The 24,202-nt window shown below is 42.7% G+C and overlaps 1 protein-coding gene across 5 annotated transcripts in view; it reads right to left on the bottom strand.

Moving 5' to 3' along the window:
• LOC121357457 (splicing regulatory glutamine/lysine-rich protein 1-like) overlaps positions 1 to 24,202 on the bottom strand; it is a 71,295-nt gene that overhangs the window by 23,654 nt on the left and 23,439 nt on the right. For all 5 annotated transcript variants that reach the window (XM_041474721.1, XM_041474723.1, XM_041474722.1 and 2 more), the window contains 6 exons: positions 22,462 to 22,626; positions 21,298 to 21,476; positions 20,526 to 20,656; positions 15,447 to 15,561; positions 4,105 to 4,224; positions 375 to 890 (listed from right to left, as the gene is read on the bottom strand). In XM_041474721.1, coding sequence (XP_041330655.1) covers positions 375 to 890; positions 4,105 to 4,224; positions 15,447 to 15,561; positions 20,526 to 20,656; positions 21,298 to 21,476; positions 22,462 to 22,626 — 1,226 coding nt within the window. The remainder of the gene's footprint in view (positions 1 to 374; positions 891 to 4,104; positions 4,225 to 15,446; positions 15,562 to 20,525; positions 20,657 to 21,297; positions 21,477 to 22,461; positions 22,627 to 24,202) is intronic.

Below are 24,202 nucleotides of genomic sequence, written 5' to 3'. Positions count from 1 at the left end.
ACTATGTACCAGTGACTCAAACTTTCATTAGGACAAAGATGGTGTTTAATGTCCCTCTATCATAAGTTTTGGATGGCTCCAGCACAGTGAAAAGGCATAAGAACCATCTACTTACTGTCCTCAAGGACTATACTATACAGTAATGTGAAAGGCAAGTATCAGTTGCCCAACAATAAACTATTTTCCATCAAGCATCATATAGAGCTCTTTGGAATAGATTTTATTTTATAGGGAAATCTAAAAAACAGAAAGAATACAAATTGAATTGGTAAGTGGCATGTTGATACCGATACATAAAAATTAGGATGTGCATTTTACATGGTGCATCACTGTACTGACAAGTCCAAAAAAGCATTAAAAAATTCTAAACAAACCTGCTGGAGCTACGAGATCTTCTTGAAGAGCTATAGCTTCTTGGGGGTGTTCTGGATCTCTTCTCTTTCTTTTTTTTATCATCTCTCTCTTTTTCTCTTTCTTGCTCCTTCTTCTCTTTCTTCTCATCTTTCTCCTTTTCTTTGTCCCCTTTTTCCCTTCTGTCCTTATCGCCCTCCTTGTCCTTAATCTTCTCTCTATCCTTTTCCCCCTCTTTCATAACATCATATTTTTCCTTGTTCTGGTCTACCTCTTCTCTGTCTTTTTCCTTCTCCTCCTTGTTCTTTTCCCTGTCCTTGTCCCTGTCTCTATCCCTATCCTTGCCTCTAACTCTCTCTCGATCTTTATGCCGTTCTTTCTCCTGGTCCTTCTCCTTGTCCTTATCCCTGTGTCTCTCTTTATCTCGCTCTCTTTCCTTTTCTTTGTCCCAGTTTCTCTCCTTCTCTTTGTCTTGGTCTCTCTCGTTTTCTTTGGCCTTTTCTTTTTCCTTGACTTTTTCTTTGTCTCTTTTTTTGTCCCTGTGAAAAACCAAACACAAATCCATTAATTAATATTTGAACTTTCCAATAAAAATTACAACTAACTCTTTAGCATACATTAATTGTTCAAGACAAAATACACGTTTCTGTTGAAAAATAGTAATTATTCAAAATTTTCATTTGTCACCCCTGTTCACCATGTGGGAGAGGCTATATAGATAGCAAAAATTTGGAAACCAAACTGGGAAAGAGGGGACAAAAATCAAATCAAACTGTGATCGTCAAAGTGACATCATTACACTTTGAAAGAATGTCTTTTCACCTCACAGCTACGTTACCATACATACATAAATTTTCTACATTTTATCAGGAGTGAGACAAACTCTACAAATTGTAAGCTCATTCTTTACTAAATAGGTGTACATGTAAAATGGACTGCAGATTAACCACACCCATGTGAATAATGACAGCTGACTGGACTGAAGTCTTTATTCTATGGTGTTCTCTCACATAAATATCTTTTAACTGCTTGGAAATCCAACATCAATTAATACACAAAAACAAAAAAAAAACTGTGAAAAAATTTCACCACATTCCCTCAAAAGGTAAATGTAAGGTAAAAACTCAACCAAGACGATTCAACTATCTGTAATGCCATTATGAATTAGAAAATTATCGAAAAATCAGTAAGACCATAAAAACAGAAGCAAGGTAACAGAACAAGTCAGCTTCTTTGTGATAGGGAGAATGATACATGTTTATAAAAACAGTGAGAAAAATTCCACTGGATGTTCTAGTAGACAAGCCAAATAAAAATTAATTAATCATAAAATTATAGAATATGCTGAGTTGGAAGAGATCCTCAAGGATTATCAAAATCCAGCTCCTGGCCCTGCACAGCACCATCCCCAAGAACCACACCATGTGCCTGAGAGCATTGTCCAAATGCTTCTTGAACTCAGTCAGGCTTGGGGCTGTGACCAATTCCTACAGTCCATTTTATCATCTGCACGCCTGCCATCACCACGAGAGATGTATCTGAACTCGTGCCACAGTGCCCCCTGCAGCCGCGAGGGAATCCTCGCACCTGCCCCGCCCAGCCAGGAGCCAACAGCATCCCTGCTGGCTGTGACCATAACTACACCAAAGGGGAAAGTGCTTGACAGCCGAGAGAAGGCTGTTACTGGGTTTCTGGTTTTGTTTGTTGTTGCTGCCATAGTTATTGTTGTTTGTTTGCCTTGTTATACATATACATACTAGTAAAGAACTGTTATTTCTTTTCCCATATCTTTGCCTGAAAGCCCCTTAATTTCAAAGTTATAATAATTTGGAGGGAAGAGAGTCAACTTTTCCATTCTAAGGGAGGTTCCCACCTACTTTGGTAGACACCTGTCTTTCAAACCAAGACACTGAAACACTACATTTTGGTAAAGGATTATTTGGAAGCATGAGACCCCCAAACCATCTTTCTAACAAAGGAGACACATGACTCCTAGACCTGCCTCTAGGATATTTATACACACAGCCCCCACCTTTTTTCATTGGAACAAGTGTTTGGCTACTAATAAATAGTAGGCTTGTTTCATGGTCTGTGACCTGAAGACTTTGGTTCCCATCAAGTTTTGGGAAATACCTCTTTGGATGTCTCACATACGAAATGTAAGATCATTAAGATGAAACAGCACACAGTCCCAGCAATAGCAAAGGGTTTCACAACGACCCAAGAAGCACCTTCTAGTAATTTATCACAGAGATTTCATTGGATTTGGTCCTTCCAGTGAGCAGATATCTCAAGAAGCCCCAGACAGCAACAGAGTCAAAAGGATCTATCAATTAAGCCCAGCTATGTAGCCTACCTCCTAACTGTTCCCACTGAGGTCCACAGATCTGCAGTTTTATTTCCCACAAAACTTTTCTCCTCAGAAAACAACTGGAAAACCTAAGTATGAAGCTCCCTTTAAATGAGTCAGGGGAATTAAAGAGATGAAACAGAAAGAAAAGTACCAAGGCTTCTGTTCATTAAGCTACTTTTACAGTCACTTTTGTTTTGTGAATATTCACTATTTTACCCCTCAGAAAGTTACATTATCATCCAAGGAGATAAAGGAATTATTTTGTTGGAATTTCACAGTTCAATAATTAGATAATCAGACTTAAAAATTAATGGACTAGGCAAAATAAAGGTGTATTGGATGCTGAAATGTAAATATGTTACATAATAGACATATACATTTGTGCTTACAGTAGTGTATGGCCAATATGAAATAGCCAAAGGCAAAAAAAAATATCTCATGTTGGAGTGGGTCTGGTTGGGATGGACAGCAGAATGGCCCCACTGGCTTATTCAGAAAACATTAACCTTAGGCCATGGGAAACATCTTGTTAAGTTAGGGCGAGCAGCATGGAATGAGCATGGAATGATGGGAATACTTATGCAAAGTAAGCCATTCCATATAAGGCCATGTCCTGAACCCCACCCTCTGACTGATTTACTACAGTTTCCTTATTTAGTCATGTTTTGTTCTCTACCCTGGTTAGATCCTGTCCCCTCAGCCCTGCCCCTCAGATAAAATTCTGTTTGCCCCATTGTTAGGTCTTTGGATCCTGCCCCTTGTACTGTGCACAGCTTCTCCACATTTGTTATTTACGTGTGTTATTAAAGGTTCTTATTTTCCAGGCAAATCCATTGCACTCGTCCTTTTATTTATTACCATGCTCCTGGCTGACCTGGTCCCGGGGTCACACGCACCGGCATGACAATCTCGTGCACAAAAGTTTTATACATGTTCTTAGAATGCAGGATCAAGCTCAGCTTGAATCCAAAGTATAACTGCTGACAAGGTTGAAGAAGCATCATTCACATTTTTGTAGCACAGGCTACACAGAACATACCTAATTCATTGGTTAAAATCTGACAATTAAGTTACCTACTTTCAGTCAGCTTGATGTTGGTATAAATGCAGACTAGACTGGTATCAAAGTTTAGATACCTCAGGGTTGTGGTTTAACCCCTGAAGGCACCATATGAACTACTATGAAAAAAATTAACTATATCACAGACAAAAGCTGTACACTGAACACAAAAAAACCTTACTTTCTATTCTTTTGTTTCACAAAAAAAGCCTTGGGACAGGCTAAAGCATTTAGAGATTGCTTCCTTTGCCATCACCTAAAAGGTTTGTTAAGATTTTTTTCAAAATCGTTGTACTATGAGTTAAGATGAACAGTATAATTTCTAAGGAATGGAACTCACCAAGAATGAGAGCGACTTCTTGATCTCCACCTTTCCCTAGATCTAGACCGTTTTTTCAGGGGACTTCTGGATCTTCGTCTGTCCTTTTGTCTTGACAGTGATCTGTTGCCAGATCTACTTCTATATGAATAATGCCAGAAGAAAAATAATATTGAAACTTCATAAAAATTAGGTCAACCAAGAAGGGAAAAAACCCCACATAAATCTTGCCTCACTACATAAAATTATATAGTTACACCTCAGTAATAGACTGCCAATCAACATTTTTGTAAAAATGGATACTTTAAGCTTCACCAGGTGCATATGCTCTCCTTTGAAACAATGCACCATTTAAGTAATACTCATGTACTCCTGGTAACATCGGATGACAGCAGAGACAACACCTACGTGCTGTGTGACCAGGTGGATGATCTGCTCTGCCTGGTGGCAGAACTTAAAGAGGAAGTGGAGAGGCTGAAGAGTATCAGGGAGTGTGAGAGAGAAATACATTGGTGGAGTCACACCCTTCCACCCCTGAAAAAAATGCAGTGGACGGAAGCTCAGCAAGAGTCGGAGAAGCCCTGACCCTCTCACCATCAGGCAGAAGGAGACCTAAAAAAATGGGGGGGAATGGAAACAGGTCTCTACTCAGGAGGTAGGAGAATCCCATTCCGGCCTCCCTCTCATTCCCAGGTGCCCTTACAGAATAGGTATGAAGCTCTTGAACTCAAGGATCAGGCAGATGATAGTGGAGATGAAGAACTACCTAGAGGGCTGACCAGAACAAGTCAGTCAACCAGACGGATCCCAACTATGGGTGTTACGAAAGAAAGAAGGGTAACTGTAGTGGGTGACTCCTTTCTGAAGGGAACCAAGGACCTGGTATGCCAACTGGACCCATCTCACAGGGAAGTCTGCTGCCTCCCTGGGGCCCGGGTAAAGGATATTACCAGAAGACTCCTTGGACTGATTCAGCCCTCTGATTATTCCCCACTGCTGGCTGCCCAGGTTGGCAGCGACGAGGTTGCTGAGAAAAGTCTTAGGGCAATCAAAAAGGACTTCAAAGCATTGGAGCAACTGGTTGAAGGGACAGGAGCACAGGTGGTGTTTTCCTCAATTCCTTCAGTAGCAGGGAAAAATGCCAAAAAGAACAGGAGAACCCACCTGGTCAACATGTGTCTCAAAGATCAGTGCTATCGGTGGAATTTTGTCTTTTTCGATCATGAGGTGGTTTATACAACAGCAGGCCTGCTGGAAACAGATGGGGTTCACCTGTCTAGCAAGGGCAAAAGGATTCTAATCTGTGAGTTGGCAGGGCTGATTGAGAGGGCTTTAAACTAGGTTTGAAGGAGAGAGGGGAAAAGACCAGGCTCGGCAGAGGTGAGTTAAGGGGTGGCATGACAGTGTTGGGGGTGAAATCAATAGCCCAGCTGTAGTGTATCGACCTCGCTGGCTCTGAAGTGTGGTGGCCACACTGGAACACACTTGCAGTCTTACAGGGATGAGCCATGGACTCCTAAGCTAATAAAAGCCAACAGGGAAACACCAGAAAATTATCTTGAATTAAGGGGTCTTCTTCTAGGAAGGCAACACACCTAAAAGCCCAGCTGAGGTGCCTCTACACCAATGTACACAGCATGGGCAACAAACAGGAGGCATTAGAAGCCACCGTGCTGCTAGAAAGCTATGACCTTGTTGCCATTGCTGAAACTTGGTAGGATGAATCCCATGACTGGAGTGTAGCTATCTATGGCTAAAGACTGTTCAGAAGAGATGGGGGAGGAAGGAGAGGCAGATGGGTTGCCTTCTACATCAAGAAGCAGATTGAGTGTGAAGAGTTGTCTCTGAAGATCAGCCATGAGCAGGTAAAACATCTTGAACAATGCCCTATTTTGCAAAGCTATCAGTGGTGAACTAAGAGGGGGATATCATGCTGCTTTTGGTGTTGAATTATGCTACAGTCAGTCTGACTCATCACTCCCAAAGTTAAGCATCCTGATATGGAGGTGAAGACGTAGCAGATATGGTAAAGTATCCTTAGCTAAAAACGCTAAGCTGGCACAGTTGACCTGGAGACATATAACTGACAGTCAATCACTTTATATGATAAAAGTTCAGTCCCACTTTCAAATGGCAGGTTATTCTAACACACTCTTTCTTGGAGTGTGTATGAAGATTCCTCCCTTGGGTGAGGGTGCCCCTCATGGTTACTCCTTGAGGCTGAAAGAAAGAGCCCAGAGTTGTTGGTATGGGTGAGTAACATCAGTCTCTACTTAAAAATTGGGTGGGTTTGGTAGCTTTAACATAATTGCTTCAATATAGTATACTATATTATACTAGTAGTTTTAGCTTCTATACCATGTAGTAAATAATTCTGATTAAGATATTTTTGTCTAATAGTTTATCATAATAAATAATAAATTTATCTATATCTATATATCTGGTTTGCCATCCTTAATCCCACAGGGCAAAGTTGTACATAGGTTCAATTACACCTTTATAATTCTTTAGACTTAAACCGTTGACAAAGTCTGGGGCTAAGATTGGATCCAGCCACACTCAGGCTCCTCTCTGAGAAGGAGTTTAGAAAGCAAGGCAGTCCTTTCTGCACCTTGTGACTCAATGGGAAGGCTTCTCTAATAAACTTTGTCTGAAGCTCCCACTCTACCTGTGACACTAACATCTGCTGGGAAAGTAGCACAGCAAGCTGTAGGCAATCCAAGAGACTCCTGGAATGCATGGAGGATAACTTCTTGAGCCAGGTAATAGCCCTACCGGAGGGGATGCAATACTGGATCTGTTGGTCACCAACGTAACTGAGCTAATTGGGGACATCAACATTAGAGGTAGCCAGGGCTGCAGTGATCATGCACTGGTGGAGTTCATAGTCCTGAGGGATATGGGTCAGGTAAGGAGCAGTTAGGCCCCTGAACTTTAGGAAAGAAAACTTACAGCTCTTCAGGGAGAGAGTCAGTGGGATCTCCTGGGAGACTGTCCTCAGGCACAAGGGAGTGGAACAGACCTGGCAGACATTTAAAGAAGCCATCCATAGAGTGCAAGAGCTAGTGATCCCCGGGAAAAAGAAATCAGGCAAGGAAGGCAAGAGACTAGCATGGCTGAGTGGGGAACTGCTGGTCAAACTAAAGGGAAAAAAGCAAATGCATAGACAATTGAAGCTAGGACAGGTGACCTGGGAAAAATATAGACACAAAGTACAGTTGTGTAGGGATAGGGTGAGGAAGACCAAGGTGAAGCTGGAACTGAACCTGGCAAAGGACACAAAGAACAACAGAAAGGGCTTCTACAGTTATTTCAACCAGAAAGGGAAGGTCAAAGAATGTGTAACCCCCCAATAAACAACACTGGTAAACTGGTAACAATGGATGAAGAGAAGGCTGAGGTACTTGACAACTTCTTTGCCTCAGTCTTCAATGGCAACCTCTCTTCCCACACCTCTTGAGTGGATGGACAGCAGAATGGGGACTGGGGGAGCAAAGTCCTTCCCACTGTAAGAGAAGATCAGGTTCATGACCACCTGAGGAATCTGAATGTACATAAGTCTTCCTCCCTACCACAGAAGAGCTTATCTGTTCTATCCATCAGCTGGAAGACCAAGGTGAAGCTGGAACTGAACCTGGCAAAGGACACAAAGAACAACAGAAAGGGCTTCTACAGTTATTTCAACCAGAAAGGGAAGGTCAAAGAATGTGTAACCCCCCAATAAACAACACTGGTAAACTGGTAACAATGGATGAAGAGAAGGCTGAGGTACTTGACAACTTCTTTGCCTCAGTCTTCAATGGCAACCTCTCTTCCCACACCTCTTGAGTGGATGGACAGCAGAATGGGGACTGGGGGAGCAAAGTCCTTCCCACTGTAAGAGAAGATCAGGTTCATGACCACCTGAGGAATCTGAATGTACATAAGTCTTCCTCCCTACCACAGAAGAGCTTATCTGTTCTATCCATCAGCTGGTGCAATAGCTCCAGGCATTCTCCCCCTCACATGAATTGGTGAGATAACACAGGCTTGTCCAGTAAGGATTTACCTCTGACACCAGATGGGATACAATAAACATCTTGCCTTGAGAGCAGGATGTAGGGAGATAAGCTGGAATTTCTGTCTGACAGACAATTCACTTTACAAACTATAAAAGCTACACAAACTTTCACAAAGTCAGAAGTCTCCTACACACACTCTGGAAACATGTAGGACTTCTCTCCGAAGTTTGGATGCAAACTTTGTGGTTACTTTCCCAGGAACTGAGTGAAAGGATTCTATGTGTACTCCATTATCAATTTGGTAATAAGCTACATTGACTCCTAACCTATACTATTTCTTCACTAGATGTAATTTAGGCACCTTTTATCATGCACTGTATTTTATCTACTAGTAGTTCTTTTTGCTTTATCCTGTGTATTAAGTAGTCTGTTTAAAGTCTTATGTCAGTTAATATTGTGTCTATTCAAGAAATAATTCATTTTAAAATAGACTTAATTTGCCATTCTTAAGAACTTGGGAGCAAGAACCATTTGGGGTGCAGGCCACCTCAAAAAGAGCTACTACCAGAAATCTGAGTCAAAGGCAGGACTTGTCTAAACTCTCATCTCCATTTGTAACAGGGACCTGGCATGACACAAATAGTGTGGAATAAGGGGTGAATACAGTTCTGGTTTCAGGTGAGACAGAGTTCATTTGCTTCTCAGTAGCTGGTACAGTGCTGTGGTTTGGATTCAATATGAGAATAATGTTGATAACACACTGATGTTTTGGTTGTTGCTAAGTAGTGCTTACCCTAAGACAAGGGCTTCTTCAGTGTCTCATGCTCTGCCAGTGAGGAGGTGCACAATAAACTATGAGGGAGCATAGCCAGGACAGCTGACCTGAACTGGCCAAAGGGATTTTACATACCATGGAACATCATGTTCAGTATACAAACTGGGGGGAGTTGGCCATTAGCCACCAATCAGTGCTTGGGGACAGGTTGGGCATAGGTCAGCAGATGGTGAGCAATTGTATTGTGCATCACTTGTTTCACTTGGGTTTTATTCCTCTGTCTCCCCCTTATTGTAATTACATTTTAAAATGATTGTTGGTTTTGTTAGTATTATTTTTACATTTCACTTTTTTTTCTCTTAATCAACTGTTTTTATCTCAGCCGTGGGTTTTATCTTTTTCCGATTCTCCTCCCCATCCCACCAGGGAAGGAGGGGTGGAAGTGAACAAGTGGTTGCATGGTACTTAGTTCCTGCCTGGGATTAAACCACAACACAGCATGTTCTCAAAACTGACAGTAACAGTGGTAAAATCACTTAAATATATATATATAAAACTATCAGAAATTGTTTAAAGCACAGATTTATCTCCTAAAAATCAGTTAGATTTGCGTCAGTACAAAATAGCACTGATTACTGCAGTTACACAAAACAGTTTTTCAGTTATCTCCTGAGTTAGAGAAGATAAGCAATAAAAAAATTGAACAAATGATTGTTCTTGCATTAAAAAGGTACCCAATGTTTTGATGTCATTATATAACACTGTGTAACATTATTACGAAACACAGGCACTGGAAAATAAGGAGATGATTGCTGACAGCCAGAGCAGATTGTGCCTGACAAATTTAGTGGCCTTCTACAATGGGGATACAGCAGTGGTGGATGAAGGAAGAGTGACTGATGTCATCTACCTGGACTTGTACAAAGGTCCCTTGGGAAAATGTTTTTCTAGGTGCTGGGGTCCATCAGTGCTGGTCACTTTTTAAACATCACCTCCTAAGGTCACCAGGAGCAGGCAATTCCTAAATGTAAGAAGTCAAGCAGGCCAGGCAGAAGGCTGACTTGGCTGAACAGGAATCTCCTCTTGAAAATAAGGCAAAACTGGAAGGTGTATGCCAGGTGGAAGCAAGGTCAGGTGACATGGGAAGAATACAGAGATGCTGCTCAGCACTGTAGGGAGAAAATCTGTATGGTAAAGCTCAAATGGAGTTGAAGCTGCCAGAACTGTGAGGGATGATAAAAGGAGGTTTTTCAAATATAATAATAGCAATAGGCAGTGTAAAAATAACATCGGCCTATTACAGGATGAGGATAGTCACCTCACAAACAGGGACATGGACAAGGCAGAGGTGTTTAACTCATTCTCTGCCTATGTCATCAACACGGATGATGGACCAAGGGGGTCTCCGTGTCCTGAGCTGGAGGACCATGACTGTGAGAATGATCTACTCCTAGTCAACCCTGAAATTGTGTGGGATCTGCTGCTCCAGCTGGATCCCTACAAATCTATGGGGCCTGATGTGATTCATCCAAGAATCCTCAAGGAACTGGCTGATGTCATCACAAAACCTTTCTCAATGATTTTTGAGTGGTCTTGGGAATCTGGAGAGGTCCCAGCTGACTGAAAGCTGCCGAACATTGTCCTGATTATCAAGGGCAGGAAGAAGGATCACAGAAACTACAGGCCTGTTAGTCTCACTTCAGTGCCTGGTAAAGTGATTAAGATTATTCTGGGAGGTATTGAAAAACACCCAAAAGACAATGCAGTCATCGGTCACAGCCAGCATGGCTTCATGACAAGAAAGTCCTGCTTATCAAACTTGATTTCCTTTTTTGACAAAGTAACCCACCTCATTGATCAAGGGAAGACAGTTGATGTCATCTTTTTGAATTTCAGTAGAGCTTTTGATACTGTCTCTCACAGAATCCTTCTGGACAAAATGTCCAGCACACAGCTGGATAAACAAGTCATGTGATGGGTGAGCAACTGGCTCACAGGTCGGGCACAGAGAATTATAATGAATAGGGTGACATCAGATTGGCAACCTGCCACTAGTGGGATTCCTCAGGGCTCCATCTTAGCCCTGTGCTCTTCAACACCTCCATAAATTACTTGAAAGCAGGACTCAAAGGGATACTAAGCAAGTTTGCAGATAATACAAAACTGGGAGGAGCCATTGACTCCCTCAAAGGTGGGGAGGGTTTGCAGAAAGACCTTGGCAAATTAGAGGACTGGGCAATCACCAAATGCATGAAGTTTAACAAGGGAAAGTGACAGATTCTGCACCTGGGATGGGGCAACCCTGGGTTTATGTACAGACTGGGGAATGAGATGCTGGAAAGCACTGCCACGGAAAGGGACCTGGGGGTCCTGGTCAACGGAAAGTTGAATATGAGTCAGCAGTGTGCCGTGGCAGCCAGGAGGGCCAACTCTGCCCTGGGGTGCATTAGGCAAAGCATCTTCAACACCTCCATAAATTACTTGAAAGCAGGACTCAAAGGGATACTAAGCAAGTTTGCAGATAATACAAAACTGGGAGGAGCCATTGACTCCCTCAAAGGTGGGGAGGGTTTGCAGAAAGACCTTGGCAAATTAGAGGACTGGGCAATCACCAAATGCATGAAGTTTAACAAGGGAAAGTGACAGATTCTGCACCTGGGATGGGGCAACCCTGGGTTTATGTACAGACTGGGGAATGAGATGCTGGAAAGCACTGCCACGGAAAGGGACCTGGGGGTCCTGGTCAACGGAAAGTTGAATATGAGTCAGCAGTGTGCCGTGGCAGCCAGGAGGGCCAACTCTGCCCTGGGGTGCATTAGGCAAAGCATCACCAGCCAGTCAAGGGAGGTGATTGTCCCGCTCTGCTTAGTACTGGTGTGACCTCATCTTGAATATTGTATGCAGCTTTGGGCACCATAATACAAGAAAGATATTAAGCTATTAGAGAGCATCCAAAGGAGGGCAAAAAAGATGGTGAAAGGCCTTAAGGGGAAGCTCTGTGAGGAATGGCTGAGGTGACTTGGTCTGTTCAGCCTGGAGGAGACTGAGGGGAGATCTCATCACAGTCTACAACTTCCTTGTGAGGGGAAGAGGAGGGGCAGACACTGATCTCTTCTCTGTGGTGACCAGTGACAAGACCTGAGGAAATAGCCTGAAGTTTTGTCAGGGGAGGTTTAGGTTGGATATTAGAGAAAGGTTCTTCACCCAAAGGGTGGTTGGACACTGGAACAGGCTCCCCAGGGAAGTGGTCACAGCCCCAAGCCTGACAGAGTTTGGACAAGAAGCTTTTGGACAATACTCTCAGGCACATGGTGTGGTTCTTGGGGATGGTGCTGTGCAGGGCCTGGAGTTGGATTCAGTGATCCTTGTGTGTCATTTCCAACTCAGCATATTCTGTGATTCTTTGATTGTCTGATTCTGTGATGTGACAATGGACCACTCAATGGATAAGAAATTGGCTGGATGATCACACTCAAAGAGTTGCAGTCAACAGCTCAATGTCCAAGTGGGGAGCAGTGACTGGTGGTGATCCTCAGGAGTCAGTACTGGGACTGGCACTGTTTAACATCTTTGTTGGTGACATGGACAGTGAGATCGAGTGCACCCTTAGCAAATTTGCTGATGACAGCAAACTGTGTGGTGCAGTCAACACATTGGATGGAAGGGATGCCAACCAGAGGGGCTCTGACAGGCTTGAGAGGTGGGCCTGTAAAAACCTCATGAAGTTCAACAAGGCCAAGTGCAAGGTCCTGCACCTGGGTCGGGGCAATCCCAAGTACAAGTAAAGGCTGAGTGAGGAATGGATTGAGAGCAGCTCTGGGGAGAAGGACTTGGGGGTGTTGGTGGACAAGAAGCTTGATATGTATGTATTGGTTTCACATGGCCTGGTTTTTGGCAGCAGAGGGGCCACAAAGATGGTTCCTGTGAGAAGCTGCTAGAAGCTTCCCACCATGTTCAACAGAGCAAATGGCTGATGGCTCTGAAGATGGACATGCTGCTGGCCAAAACTGGGCCAACAAGAGAGGTTGGTAACACCTCTGTGATTACATATTTAGGAAGAAAATCAAAACAAAAGTCACAAGTTTTTGCTTGTAGTTAGAGGAGGAGGTGAGAATATGTGAGGGAAAACAACATGGTGACACCAAGGTCAGTGGAGAAGGAGGGGGAGGAGGTGCTCCAGGCGCTGGAGCCAAGATTCCTCTGAAGGCCATGGTGAAGTCCATGGTGAAGCAGGCTGTACCCCTGCAGCCCAGAGGTCTGCAGGGGATGCAGAGAGATCCACCTGCAGCCCATGGGGGAGGTACCCATGCCAGAGCAGGTGGATGCCTGGAGGAGGCTGTGATCCAGTGGGAGACCCGGTGGAGAGAGGGGGCCCCTGTTTCCAGGCTGGAGCAGCTTGTCCTTGGAGGACTGCACCCCACGGAAAGAGAGCCACATCACAGCAGTTTTAGGAGGACTGTGTTCCCATGGGGGGAGGTCATGTTGCAGCAGGTGTGGTATGGCTGCTGCTCGTGAGAGTGGACCCACGCCAGAGAGTTCACGGAGAACTGTCTCCCATGGGAGGGACCCCATAGTCTCACAGGGGAAGAACTCCTCTCCTAGAGCAGCAGAAGAAAATCTCAGTGATGAACTGACCAAAACCCCCATGCCCTGTGTCCCTGTGCTGTCAGTGTGAAGGAGGGAGGAGCAAAAAGGTGTTTTAAGGGCTTATTTTACTTCTCATTATCCTCCTCTGATTCTGTTAGTAATAAAATTCACTTTGCCACCTTAAGTTGAGCCTGTTTTGCCTTTGAAACATTTCTCCCAGTCCTTATCTCCTTCATGAAGTGTTAGATAATTTTTTTCCCTCTGCCCAGCTGTGGCAGGGGAGGGTGACAGAGCGACTCTCATGGATGCCTGACATTGGGCCAGTGTCAAACCACGACAATGTCTCAGCAATGTGTCCTTGCAGCACAGACAGCCAACCATATAAAAAATAATCTGCTTCAAAGGCTGCATCAAAAGGAGCATGGCCAGCAGGTCAAGGGAGGTAATTCTTTTCCTCTACTCTGCTCTTGTGAGACCCCACCTGGAGCACTGCATCCAGCTCTGGGGTCCCCAGCACAGGAAGGACATAGGCCTGTTGGAGAGAGTCCAGAGGAGGACCATGAAGGTGATCAGAGAGCTGGAACACCTCTCCTATGAAGACAGGCTAAGAGAGTTGAGGCTGGGCTGTTCAGCCTGGAAAAGAGAAGTCTCCAGGGTGACCTTATAGCAGCCTTCTGGTACCTAAAGGGGGCTTACAAGAAAGCTGGGGAGGAATTTTTTACAAGGGCGTGTGGTGATAGAACAAGGGGGAATGGCTTTAAAATGAAAGAAAGTAGATTTAGATTAGATATTAGGAAGAAATTCTTTACTGTGTGGGTGGTGAGGCACTGAAACAAGCTGCCCAAAGAAGTTGTGGATGCCCCATCCCTGGAAGTGTTCAAGACCAGGTTGGATGGGGCTTTGAGGAACCTGGTCTAATGTAAGGTGTTCCCGCCCATGGCAGAAGGGTTGGAACTAGACAATCTCTAGGGTCCCTTCCAACCCAAACTATTCTATGATTTTATGAAATCTGAAGCCTTCACACTTATATCTTGTTTGGTAGTATAACTGATGTGGTATATTCCCTCTGGCCAGCTTTTCCGTATGTGAAAGAACTCTAGCTGCCCTGTTGAAAAAACAATGGATAAAAGAATGGGATAGTGCTGTTGCTGCAACACTGAAAACACTCACCATTTTAAAGTGCAAGCTATCAAATACACTGAAGTTTTGTTGGGGTTTTTTATACTTAATGGAGTCAAATATATTTAGATTGATTATGTAAATGATCAAAAGACATTCCTGACATTATACCATTTCAGGAAGTGTTTATAAATCTTACATAGAAAGACTGTCTCATTCTTGGAAAAAAAATCTTAATGTCTAAACTTTATGGATTATCTAGTAATTTTATTTGTCCTATATTTCAAAGCCTGTTTTACAACTTAAGAAATTAGCAAAGCAAAAAAAATCTGAAGAATGAAAAACTACCCTTAAAGCCTTTTTTCTTCTGGCTTTTAAAAAATACAGCTTTACATTTACAGTACAGTTAATAAAAATACAGCATTTCTTAACTAGATGTTTAGAAGCTCAGGACAGCAGCAACTTTCTACTAGCAAAACCAGCCAGCCTGTCTGTTTAAGGCATTAAGAGTAAACTAAATGTTCCATCCACAAAACAGAGATAACTATTTCTTTTTAAAAGACAAAGGTTACAAAATGAAATTATGCTACATGGCAAAAAATGTACCATGAAACCATAAAAATGGTTATGCTACATGGCACAAAAAGTACCTTCTAGTGTGTTTTACCTGAAAGTAATACAGAAAACAGGCAGCATTTAGAGGGAAAGAGTATTTGTTCAGAGACAAACTACCTAGTTACTCTGTCTAGGTCAGTTTAAGTTACTAATTTTCTCTACAGGGAAACTTGTCTCACAACTCAGTAAGAAATTTCAGTAACCACCACAACTCAAAAAAAAAAAACCAGTTTGAATTCTTATTCCAAAATAATAAATATACTTACCGGTGTTTTGAGTGAGATCTTTTCCTTCTAGATTGGGATTTTGAGCTAGACCTGGATTCTGAACGAGAATGGGAACGAGATCGACCACATTTTCTTTCACTGCTCTTTCCAGACTCTGAGAGGAAGAAAACACAGCAATGTAAGCTCAGAATATTGAAAGATCCCAGTTAACAATCTGGCACAAGTGTAATGTAACACGCATATAGTGCAAGGGGCCCATGCTTTGCACATCTTCCTTCTTTGCTAATATCCTTGAGAAACATCCAATAAAGTCATTGCATATACTCATTGAGTGCAGCCACCCTGCAACAGTACACATATACCAGATAATTATAAACAGCTAGTTCTGTTAGGAATGGGATTTATGTTGCTGCCACAATGCACAAGATTACAACAGGTTCTCCTCTGGTATATTATTTAAATAATTTTTAAAATAACCTCAGAAGAAAAAATTTAGATGGCAGAGTTTTGAAAACAAGCATAAAATGCAAATAATAATTAGTACTTTTTATACTTTTAAATATTCCAACGACTGCACAAATATTGAAGTTCTATTCCTCAAACACTTTTTTGGGGGAGGAAGGGATGGAGAGAAGGGAGTAAAAAGTTTGATCCAAAGGCCAGGAAGTCAACAGAAAACTTACCAGTGACCTCTGCAGACTTTGGTTCACAGTCTAAAAGATTATCATTGGATTAATCCAAACAGTCTTTCCTAAAATACCTTTCATATGTACCACAGGAACTTTATCTCCATCCGCTGTGTGCAAGGCTTCAGTCTGGAAAGGACCAGCTAGATTGATGGACCTTGGGTGTTGACCATCCAGGTGGCTTTTGCTAAGTTCATTTTCCAATTTCTAAAAGTTGCCTCGCCAAGTGCCTTCAGGGTAGTCTTAAGAAATCTGTTGCACTGTTCAACTTTCCCGGCAGCTGGTGCATGATAGGGGATATGATATATCCATTCAATACCATGTTCCCTGGCCCAGGTGTTGATAAGGCTGTTCTTGAAATGGGTCCCGTTGTCTGAGTAAATTCTCTCAGGGGTGTCATGTCTCCACAGGACTTGCTTTTCCAGGCCCAAGATGGTGTTCCCGGCAGTAGCGTGAGGCACAGGGTAGGTCTCCAACCATCCAGTGGTAGCTTCTACCATGGTCAGCATGTAGCGCTTGCCTTGGCATGTCTGAGGCAGTGTGATGTAGTCAATCTGCCAGGCCTCCCCATACTTGTACTTGGACCACGGCCCACTATACCATAGGGGCTTTACTCGCTTGGCCTGCTTGATCACAGCACATGTCTCACAGTCATGGATAACCTGCAAAATACTGTCCATGCTTAAATCCACCCCTCGGTCTCATGCCCACTTATAGGTGGCATCTCTCCCCTGATGACCTGAGGCACCATGGGCCCATTGAGCTAGGAACGACTCCCCCTTATGTTGCCAATCTAAGTCTCTTTGACACCTCTGTCTTTGCTGCCTGATCTACTTGCTCATTGTTTCGGTGTTCCTCACTGGCTCTACGCTTAGGGACATGGGCATCTACATGACAGACTTTCACAGATAGATTTTCTACCCAAGTGGCAATGTCTTTCCATTCATGAGCAGCTTTCCTCTACGCTGCCAGTTGGCCTTTTTCCTCCTTTTCAGCCAGCCCCACAGAGCATTGGCTACCATCCATGAATCAGTATAAAGGTAGAGCTTTGGCCACTTTTCTCTCTCAGCAATGTCCAGGGCCAGATGAACAGCTCTGAGATCAGCAAGTTGACTTGATCTACCTTCTCCTCCAGTACCTTGTGCAACCTGTCGTGTGGGGCTCCATACAGCTGCTTTCCACTTCCGGTTCATTCCTACGATGCGATAGGAACCGTCAGTGAAGAGAACGTAGCGTGTTTCCTCTGGTGGCAGTTGGTTATAGGGTGGAGCTTCTTCAGCACGTGTCACTTGCTCTTGTTCCTCTTAATCTATGAGACCAAAGTTTTCACCTTCCGGCCAGTTTGTAATTATCTCTAAAATCCCAGGACGATTCAGGTTTCCAATACGGGCGTGCTGCGTGATGAGGTCAATCCATTTGCTCCATGTGGCATCAGTGGCGTGGTGGGTAGAGGGAAACTTTGCTTTAAACATCCACCCCAGTACCAGTACTCAGGCTGCCAGGAGGAGTTGTGCTTCTACGCCAATCACCTCCAAGGCGGCTTGAACTCCTTCATAGGTGGCATCTATGAGACCAAAGTTTTCACCTTCCGGCCAGTTTGTAATTATCTCTAAAATCCCAGGACGATTCAGGTTTCCAATACGGGCGTGCTGCGTGATGAGGTCAATCCATTTGCTCCATGTGGCATCAGTGGCGTGGTGGGTAGAGGGAAACTTTGCTTTAAACATCCACCCCAGTACCAGTACTCAGGCTGCCAGGAGGAGTTGTGCTTCTACGCCAATCACCTCCAAGGCGGCTTGAACTCCTTCATAGGTGGCAAAGATTTCCTTCTCTGTGGGAGTGTAGTTGGCTTCAGACCCTCTGTAACTTTGGCTCCAGAATCCCAGTGGTCGGCCTCAAGTCTCCCCAGGCACCTTCCCCCAAAGGCTCCCAGACAAGCCATAGTTCCTGGCTGCAGAGTAGAGCACATTCTTCACATCTGGTCCCGTCCTGACTGGGCCAAGGGCTACCGCATGAACAATCTCCTGCTTGATCTCGGCAAAAGCTTGTTGCTGCTCAGGGCCCCAGTGAAAATCGTTCTTTTTGTGGATGACCAGGTAGAGAGGGCTCACAATCTGGCTGTACTCGGGAATATGCATTCTCCAAAAACCTACGGTGCCTAGGAAAGCTTGTGTTTCCTTCTTCCTGGTTGGTGGAGACATTACGGTGATCTTGTTGATGACATTGGTGGGAATCTGACGCTGTCCATCTTGCCACTTTACTCCTAGAAACTGTATCTCTCGAGCAGGTCCTTTGACTTTGCTCTTCTTGATGGCGAAGCTGGCTTTCAGGAGAATCCAGATGATTTTCTCTCCTTTCTCAAACACCTCTGCTGCCATGTTCCCCCACACAATGATGTAATCGATGTACTGTAGGTGTTCTGGAGCTTCACCCTTTTCCAGTGTGGCCTGGATCAGTCCATGGCAGATGGTGGGGCTGTGCTTCCATCCCTGGGGCAGTTGGTTCCAGGTGTGCTGCATGTCCCTCCAGGTGAAAGCAAACTGAGGTCTTCATTGGAACACTGATCATACTTTCATAATTTCTAAGCTTGTTGGCAACAGAACCCACGGTCTCTCGGTTGCTATCAGCATTAATCATTGTAATGAAGGTGGTGTATTGAGATGGCCCTAGATTTGCCAGACTCCACAACATTTGCTCTGTGCACCTGACCTTGTCAGGGTCATTATCATTCTGTCCATCCCTCCCAAACTGTACCTCCAGTACTGCCACTTCTCTCAGCTGTTGGATCCCTTCCTCAAGGGTCTTGCAGCTCATTCTATGTTGCTGCTCATGCATTCTCTCCCTGTGTACAAACCTCTCTCTGACACTCATTAAAAGCCACTCCCAGAGGGAAAGGGACCCTGGCTCCCTTACAAAAATCTCATTCACGCCTGAGTCCTGGGTCAAAGGTCCCAGATTCCTTGCCTCACCACCATCCAGCTGGACGCCTGCACCCATAAGGTCCCAGACTAGACGTAGCCAGGTTGTATAAGCCTCATGTCCCCATTGTACAATGCCTTTGTGCAGATTATGGAGACTTTCATACATCAGGGACTCAGTGATGATTGCAACCTCTGGCTCCTCTGTGGCTTGTGAGGGCCCTCCCTTATCTGGGTGCTCTGATTTCATCTTAGATCGCCTTGTTTCTATAGGGGCGACTGCTGCTGGCTGTGACTGCCTTTGCAGTTCAGCTGGAACCAGGACAGTTGTAACATCTGTGGGTTCTACTGCTGCACTATTAGACTCTCTCTCTTTGAGGCAGGGGGAGGGCTTCTCACTAGCTGGGGAAATATACTCCTTCAGCATCTCTCCCATCTCATGTATCTCCTTCACCAGAACCCCCATCCAATCTGGGTAGTTTATTTCTGAGGTGGGCTGTGGGGCAGGGTCAGGCTCGAGGGCAGCAGCATCCCTAGTCTCCGGGGTAGGTGTCAGGGTGGTTATCCAGGTTAATCTTCCCTTATCTCTAAGTGCAGAGCATCTCACAGTGGGATGCTGTAATTTTATCAGTCATGCAGTGACAGTCAATGGCCCATTAACACATGATATCTCCCTGGAGGGAGGATGGGTTGTGGAAGAGATAAGGAAAACTGCCTAATTAACAGAAGATAACTGCCACACCTCTAACAGATGACAAATAGAATACACATTGCTTGGCAATCTACGACAAAAAAAAAAGGAGGATTTCAACTGCAAGTTTAACAAGTTGACAATCTTTTACATTGAGGTGTTGTAATCCCTTTAAGTCAGCATAAATCAGCACTGAAGTGTCTGCTTAACCACTTGAGCCACTGACACCTTCCTCCTTGACCTGGCATTTCAGTGTTAACAGGGGTCAGGAAACCAATCTGAATAAAAAAAAAGTCTGTTACAATATGTTAAGTTTTATCTCAGATTCATTCTCTGATCCCATTTGCTATGAAGATGCATATAGTCTTGAGGCAGTATGTAAAAGAGCATAGCACAGTGATAAAATTAACCTGCCAAAGAAAAGCATAATATTGCTGCTTTCAGCAGCACTTTAGCTCGCTCTGATCATGAAACTATGGTATTAATGGGTGCTAGAAGAGAAAACAAAATATAAAGCATTTTTTAAGTTTGTAAGTACTTTGAGCTTTAAAAGCATCAACATTAAATATTAATTTAGTATTTACTTTGCATTTTTGAAAACATTCAGTGAGCATGTATCTGAAAATAAGACATGATGAAATAAAGTCAGCTTCATTCCATTGCTTTGTTGCATGAAAACAACTTTGATTGTTCTCTTTTGTTTTCCCACATACATGTTGCTCACCTTTGAGTACCCTTTTCCTGTGTTTGAAAGTGCTCTTAAAAGCATGTGTCAAGGTACACACAGAACATGTCTGTTAGGTCATGAACATAATATACCTACCTGGCTCAATAGCAGCAGATATGAAAGATTGAGCTTCCCTTACTCTCTTCATCACTTCTTCCAGTTCCTTGGCAGCAGCTTGTGGTGTCATTTCAGGAGGCTTCACTATTGCATTATTGGAGTGATTTATTCTAAATTAAGACAAAAAAAAAAATTAACTTCCAAAACTCTTGAAAAGGAATAATAAAAAAAAAAAAAAAAGAAAGCACCTCAACTTCCATGTATGACTAAAAACTCCAAAGTTCAGCAAAACTACAAATTTTTCCTCTAACACTCATATTTTCTAAGTATATGAGATATCTGGTTTTTATTGCTTTCAAATCTTATAACTTTTAAATAATTGTGGCACAATATTTCTTTGTTAAATTTTTTCTAGTACAAGTCTATAAATCTATTTCAGATCAAATTCCTACATTAATACCTACTAATTACATACACATCATATATAAAGCTTAATTAGTACAAAGGACTTTGCAGATTTTCTCACTGTTATGGCTTTCACAAATTCAAGATTGGATGTAGAAATATCTTATTCAATGCCAACCATATTCTTCTTGGAAAAAAAGTTATGTCCAGCCTTGAAATTTGAGTTCATAAAAGCATTCCAGTTTACTAACAATAGGTCTTTACACTGAGAATATATTAATATTATAAAGAATATAATAATAATATAAAATATTAATCACAGCAGTTTCCTGCACATGAGCCATAAATATATAAGGATACTAAGACATCTCACATTCAATATTCATATAGCTAATTAATTTCTTACTTCAGTGGCCTGTCTCCAAACATAACTCCATTAAAGGCAAGAGCTCGAGGTACAGAATTTTGGTCTGCAAATTCCACAAAAGCAAATCGTGTTGGTTGTGTCTCATCACCTGCCATTCGCACAAATTTGACTTCTCCAACTTGCTTAAAGAATTCAAGCAGCTGATCTGCTGTTGTAGTCTAGAAAGAGTCAAAGAGCTCAGCTGAAGTAAAAGATATAATGAAATCCACATATTCAACATATCAGATAATCTAACAGCTACAGATTTTGTAAACACATCTCATCATCATTACACAGGTGACATGAATTTGGTGATGTTACACTTTAAGAGAGAAAGGTATTTCTTTCTTCCAATAATCTAAAAAATATATTACAATTTAAAATAGTGAAACCATGAGCCCTGAAGTCCTACATCTAGGTTAAAAAAGCACTTGTACAGGATTTTGTAGTTTTCAGACAACTTATTTGAAATAACTGATGATACACCTATGTCCAAGATACCGATTGTGAATTCCGATCAACTAAAAAAAATCCAAGCAGTATTACAAGACTTCACTTTTATCTGCTTTTCTACTAGTTCCAAGCTTGTTTTATTTTATTGCAATCAATAGTAGTTTTATACTTTAGTAGCTACTTTGGCAGTCAAAAAACAAAAAATCAAATACTTATATTTCCATCAGTCAAAATCAAATTGTTTTTCAATCAATTCAATCAATTGCTGAAAAAGAAATTTCTGACAGACCCACATTTCCTGTCAGAGCAACTCAAATATATTTATGCTAATTTTTAAACTTCTACTGGGACAAATAATTCCTTCTTACTGTACTTAAGCAACTGCAGAGTGTTGTGGGGGACAGCTACCATGCTCTCACAAATTCTGAGGCATTGTTCAGCTAATATCATCAAGCTGGACATTTGATCAACACCGACAATCATAAATGTTTCTTGAATTCAGTTAGTGTGATTTTTCTGTTTTCCTGCTAGAATGAATTCCAACAGTTTGGTCTAATCTGATTGGCAAAAGAGCATTCAAGAATTTGAAATATCTCTAGTAAACGTCTATTGGCATCAACTAATGAAAACTCTTAAAATGTAAGATTGTAATTCACAAATTAACAATTCTGTATCTTCCATTATTATTACCACCAAAACAAAAAAAGCTACCTGTGAATTCAAGTTTCCAACGTAGACTGTTCTTCTAATTTCATCAATCTTGGATGGGTCCACATTCCCCATAATTGGTGGCTGTGGTATTTCTCCCACTGTTGTAATGTTAGGGTCCAATGCTGCTGCTGGTATAGCCCCCAAAGTGCCAAGTGAAACACCAAGCTGGAAAACATAAAAATAGGATATGCTTTGCAACCAAGCACAGGAAGGAGACACTTCACCTTTTAATACTTGCCTTCCTTGTGCATTTCAGTAAAAATAAACCTAATTAATATAGGTAAGACTTTAAACTGTAAGGTCCCAGAATTGGGAATTGAAATTTCTCCTGTTATAAAAAAAAAAAGTCACACTAAAATGATTACTAAATTGGTCTGCTGAGTTCCTGGTTTGAATTTTTTCTCCATCCAAAAATCAACTTCCTTTCCAGCAAACAAAGTTTCTAACCACCAGTAGTTTTTTTTTTATGTAACAAAACTACTCTCTTTATTTGAAATCATCCTTTTATTATTAAACAGAGGGTTATTGTACTGGGTGTGGCTGAGCTGGAGTTCATGTTCCTATAGCAGCCCTCAGAGTGTTGTGCTTTGCATTGGTAGCTAGAAAGGTGTTGATAACACACCAGTGTTTTGGCTACTGCTGAGCAGCACTGGCACAGCATCAATACTGTCTCTCAACATTCCCATTAAGGGGTTGGGAGTGGGCAAGATCTTGTGAGAGGACACAACCAGGCTAGCTGACCCAAATTAACCAAAGGGATATTCTGTACCATATGATGTCAGGTCAGATATAAAGCTAGGAAAAGGAGGAGGAAGGAGGTGCATTCGTTATTTACAATGTTTGCCTTCCAGAGCAACCACTACACATGCTGGAGCCCTGCTTTCTGGGAAGCAGCTGAACATTGCTCACTGATGGGAAGCAGAGAATAAACTTTTTTTTTTCTTTGCTTGTTCACATGCAAACTTTCACTTTTGCTTTAGTAAACTGCCTTATCTCAACCTACGAGTTCTTATTTTTTCTCCCCTGTCTAGCTAGGAAGGGGAGTGGTAGAGCAGCTTGGTGGGCACCTGGTGCCCGGCCAAGGTCAACCCATTAAAGTTATATAGCTTGACTTCCTCTTTGATATTCTAAAATTCACAGATAATTTATTAAATATGTATATTAAAAACAAAGTGAATTTACCTTAGATGGTGTCATGGTTTTGCAAAACCACTACAGATGGTTAGTTTAGAAACAAATGTCTCTAAACACCACTATTACACCAGTCCTGTTTAACATATAAATCTTTATCAATGCTCTGGATGAGTGGATCAAGTGCATCCTTAGCAAATTTGACGACACCAAGATGGGTGGGAGTGTTGATCTGCTGGAGGGTAGGAATGTACTACAGAGGGATATGGATAGGCTGGATTGATGGGCCAAGGCCAACTGTATGAGATTCATCAAGGTGAAGTGCTGAGTACTGAACTTGGGTCACAACAACCCCATGAAACACTACTGCCTTGAGGAAGGGTGGCTGGAAAGCTGCCTGGCAAAAAAAGGACCTGGGGATGTTGGTCAACAGCTGGCTGAACATGAGCCAGCCCATGCCCAGGTGGCCAAGAAAGCCAATGGCATCCTGGCTTGTATCAGCAATAGTGTGACCAGCAGGACTAGGAAGTGGATGAGTGGATCAAGTGCATCCTTAGCAAATTTGACGACACCAAGATGGGTGGGAGTGTTGATCTGCTGGAGGGTAGGA

The sequence above is a fragment of the Pyrgilauda ruficollis genome, unplaced genomic scaffold (genome assembly GCF_017590135.1).
Source record: "Pyrgilauda ruficollis isolate IOZ18807 unplaced genomic scaffold, ASM1759013v1 scaffold335, whole genome shotgun sequence".
Classification (NCBI taxonomy): domain Eukaryota; kingdom Metazoa; phylum Chordata; class Aves; order Passeriformes; family Passeridae; genus Pyrgilauda; species Pyrgilauda ruficollis.
Note: the sequence above shows the minus strand (reverse complement) of the source record. Positions and strands in the feature narration are given on the sequence as shown.